The sequence below is a fragment of the Lycium barbarum genome, chromosome 3, assembly GCF_019175385.1.
Source record: "Lycium barbarum isolate Lr01 chromosome 3, ASM1917538v2, whole genome shotgun sequence".
Lineage (NCBI taxonomy): Eukaryota > Viridiplantae > Streptophyta > Magnoliopsida > Solanales > Solanaceae > Lycium > Lycium barbarum.
This window is the reverse complement of record NC_083339.1, coordinates 112,855,185-112,859,224: the sequence shown is the minus strand read 5'-3', so window position 1 is coordinate 112,859,224 and position 4,040 is coordinate 112,855,185. Positions and strand designations below refer to the sequence as shown.

The 4,040-nt window shown below is 34.5% G+C and overlaps 1 protein-coding gene across 1 annotated transcript; it reads left to right on the top strand.

Moving 5' to 3' along the window:
* Window positions 1–1,011: 1,011 nt before the first annotated feature.
* On the top strand, window positions 1,012–3,071 carry LOC132631852 (protein DETOXIFICATION 49). The gene has a single exon (XM_060347559.1). The coding sequence runs from the start codon at window positions 1,195–1,197 to the stop codon at window positions 2,767–2,769; it is 1,575 nt and encodes a 524-aa protein (XP_060203542.1). The 5' UTR covers window positions 1,012–1,194; the 3' UTR covers window positions 2,770–3,071.
* The last annotated feature ends 969 nt before the right edge of the window (window positions 3,072–4,040 follow it).

The following is a 4,040-nucleotide window of genomic DNA, read 5'->3' as shown; positions in this document are numbered from 1 at the left end:
TATATATATATATATATATATATATATATATATATATATTTATACATAACAAACACTAGTGAAATATACTTGGTATTTTCGTAAAATATATATTTATACCATAAATATACATGGTATTTTCACCAGAAAAAAAGTAATTACACCATAGATATACATGGTATTTTTTCAACTGAAACATATTTTTCATGTAGCATATTTATCCCATAGATATACATAGTATTTTCACAAAAATATATTTATACCATAAATATGCATGGTATTTTCACAAAAATATATACGATATAATAAAAATATAGTACATGGTATAACATATATAACCAATCTGAAATAATGATAAAACTACGATTCAATCTAATGCCTAGGTCGTAGCATGCAGTTGGGCAACAACCAAAAAAAAAAAGGAAGAGAAAATTGAGATATTAGGGTGTATTGATTAAAGAAGAACGAGAAAATTGATTGAAAAATAGAATTAAGATAAAATATTAAAAGAATAATTATGGATGTGGATTCCTAATTTAATGGAACGAATTTACTAATTTTTCCTGATTTGGTGGAGTAAATGACCAAGTGTACCCAAAAGTTATAAAGTTGCTATTTTTTGTTCGAACTTTAAAAGTTATGCTAATTATGTTTATAACTCTTAAAGTGTGACTAGCAATGTAAATATCTCTTTTTTCTTTAAATGGCCGGTTTTGGGTCCTTATCTATCTGTCCAAAAAGTTGCTTGCTTTGTCAATTGTCTCTCCTTATGACTTGTCCATCAGCTCTTTGCAATATTTCTCTCCCTGTTAGTTAATTCTACAACACACTCGTGTGTTACCGTACTACTCTAACTAAAAAAAGGTCATAAAATAAGTTTAAGTTTATTCAGTTGTATGGAGTATTATTTTTAGAAAGTTGAACATTTGTCTTAAAAAAAGACAAATATGCTAAAACACCTAAAAACAAAGCACCCAACTCGAAAATCTTAAGTGTACACAAAATGGAATTTCACCGTATATAATGTTGTAAGGCGGTTAAAGTTCCGAAACAAACAAGCCATGTAGAGACAAAAATCTCCCTCAAGAGGTCCTTATATATAAGCCCCATCACTTGTTGTCCAATGTCCATTAAATCCCCTCATCGAAACAAAAACTTCTCTTTGCAATCTCTCTCCTAATTCTATACTTTGGTTCGAAAGAAAAAGTAAAGAAAATGTGCAAGCCGACAAGTTCACCATTCACCTGCAAATATGAAGCAAATTCCGTCTCCATTAAAGTCCCTGAAGAAGCCGACATGCTTGCCCCTTTGATACCCAAAAGTCCAACAAAAAACCAATTGCAAACACAGATTAATTATCAGGACAACACTTACCCCCACAAAACCAACAAAAAAACTCATCTTTCCCTTGTTTTCAATGAAGCAAAATCCATAGCTAATATTGCTTTTCCTATGATACTCACGGGTCTTTTACTCTACTCCCGGTCCATGATCTCTATGCTTTTCTTAGGCCGGCTGGGCGGTCTAGCCCTGGCTGGTGGGTCCCTAGCAATCGGGTTTGCTAATATCACCGGTTACTCTATACTATCCGGTTTAGCCATGGGGATGGAGCCTATTTGTGGACAAGCTTTTGGTGCCCAAAAGTATAATCTTCTTGGGCTAACTTTGCAAAGAACTGTTCTTTTGCTTCTACTAACTTCATTCCCAATTGCCCTGTTTTGGGTTAACATGAAAACCATTCTTATTTTTTGTGGACAAGATGAGGATATTGCTATTGAGGCACAATCTTATCTTTTCTATGCACTACCTGATTTATTCGCGCAGTCTTTACTTCATCCTTTGCGTATTTACCTTAGAACTCAATCCATAACTCTTCCTCTCACTTGTTGCGCGATTTTCGCGATTCTTTTACACATACCTATAAACTTTCTTCTTGTTTGTAAACTTAATATGGGGGTTAAAGGAGTTGCTTTGAGTGGTGTTTGGACAAATTTTAACCTAGTAGCCTCGTTAATTGTCTATATTCTTGTTTCTGGTATATACAAAAAAACCTGGGAAAAGTTGTCTACTGAGTGCCTTAAAGGATGGAAATCGCTATTAAATTTAGCGATTCCAAGCTGCATTTCAGTATGTTTGGAATGGTGGTGGTACGAGATCATGATTTTGTTATGTGGGCTATTGATTAATCCCAAAGCAACGGTTGCTTCAATGGGCATTTTAATCCAGACAACTTCATTGATTTATATATTTCCGTCTTCTCAAAGTTTCAGTGTGTCAACAAGGGTTGGCAATGAGCTAGGAGCCAAACAACCAAGAAAAGCAAAAGTTGCTGCCATTGTAGGCCTTGCTGGCAGCTTCATTTTGGGCTTTACAGCTCTGTTTTTTGCCGTAACGGTAAGGAACGTATGGGCCAAGATGTTTACTAATGACGAGGAGATATTGGCGTTAACATCACTTGTTTTGCCAATAATTGGGCTTTGTGAACTGGGAAACTGTCCACAAACAACTGGATGTGGGGTTTTGAGAGGAACAGCAAGGCCTAAAGTTGGGGCTAATATAAATTTAGGTTGTTTTTATCTTGTTGGAATGCCAGTAGCAGTGGGGCTAAGTTTTTATGCTGGCTTTGATTTTGAAGGACTTTGGCTCGGATTATTAGCTGCACAAGCTTCATGTATGGTCACTATGTTGCTTGTTCTACTTCATACAGATTGGGATTGTGAAGCACTCAGAGCCAAAGAACTAACAGAAAATAGTAGTAATAAGCAAATCAATGAAAATTTTTTATGTTGAAAATTTTTAATCTTTAATTTTTCCCTCCAATTAATTTAGGTGTTTAGTAATAGATGTATAGAGGGGAGGGGGCAGGGGTGCGTTGAAGCCTTTTTTTGTTCTTTTTTTAATTTGTTTAATTAAAGCTGAGGCTGAAAATGAAGCAGAGGCTTTTGGTAATTACGGTGAGATCCAAAATCGGAATTGCTATCACGGGAAATGACAAAAGATTGTAGCTGGAAAAACCAACAAGAAACTTAGCCTAGAAACATATTCTGAGAAAATTACTACTACTATCAAATTCGGTTCATTGGCTGATTCTACTATCACATGTTTCCTCTTCTGTTATTTTTTGGTGCTTGTGTTACTTACATAGAGTCACAAATTAAATGAGGTAACACCAAAGAATTAAGCGCCTCCAAGATCGTTATGTGTGTCTCATGCAGATGCGTATCTAGCCTACAAGGTAGGGGTTCAACTGAACCCCAAATTTTCGATGCGGAGCTTAAATTTATGTGTAAAAAATTATTAAAATTACAATAAATAGTAGATATGAACCCCTAATTTTAAAAATATAATGAGTTCAATGCTAAAAATCTTAAGATTGAACCCATTAAATTTAAATTCTGAATCCGCCTCTGGTCTCATGGTGTCTTGCATGCATGGGCTAGCTAGGATAAGATTTGTTCAATTATTCCAAAAAAAAAAAAAAAATCCTTTGTGGCCAAACAACGTCATACTAAGAGCCTGTTTGTATGGGCTTACGTATAAGCTGTTTGAAGTTAGGGTAGTCTAACTTATTTTTTTTGGCTTATAAACTGTTTTCAGCTTATAAGCTGCTTTAGATAAGCTAAGTCAAATGGGCCCAATTATTTTTTTGAGCTTATATTAAGCACAAAATGACTTTAAGCTAGCCAGCCAAACACTCAAAAAAGCTGAAAACAGCTTATAAGCAACTTATAAGTCAATCCAAACGGGCTCTAATTAGGGAACTATTGAAGTTGTACAAGGATGTTTGCCACCAATTATAATACACATATCTATATAAAGTACAGCATATATTAGTTGATATTTTAGGATTGGAGAATTTTCAATTTGAAGTCTAGAAATTTAAAATTTGCTTATATGAGATTGCCAAAACTTCAGTTGATAGTAAATATGATTATATGAACATTCATTGAAACGGTATGCTACGGTTCCTTTTGGCAGCGCTGTGTCAAAACATAAGCATGTCAATATATCGAATTAGACCTCTCAATAACGGCACCTACATATAACAACATCTCTCTATA

Bases quoted from the DNA above. Each gene is read 5' to 3' on its own strand.
- LOC132631852 (XM_060347559.1), top strand. From the start codon at position 1,195: ATGTGCAAGCCGACAAGTTCACCATTCACCTGCAAATATGAAGCAAAT.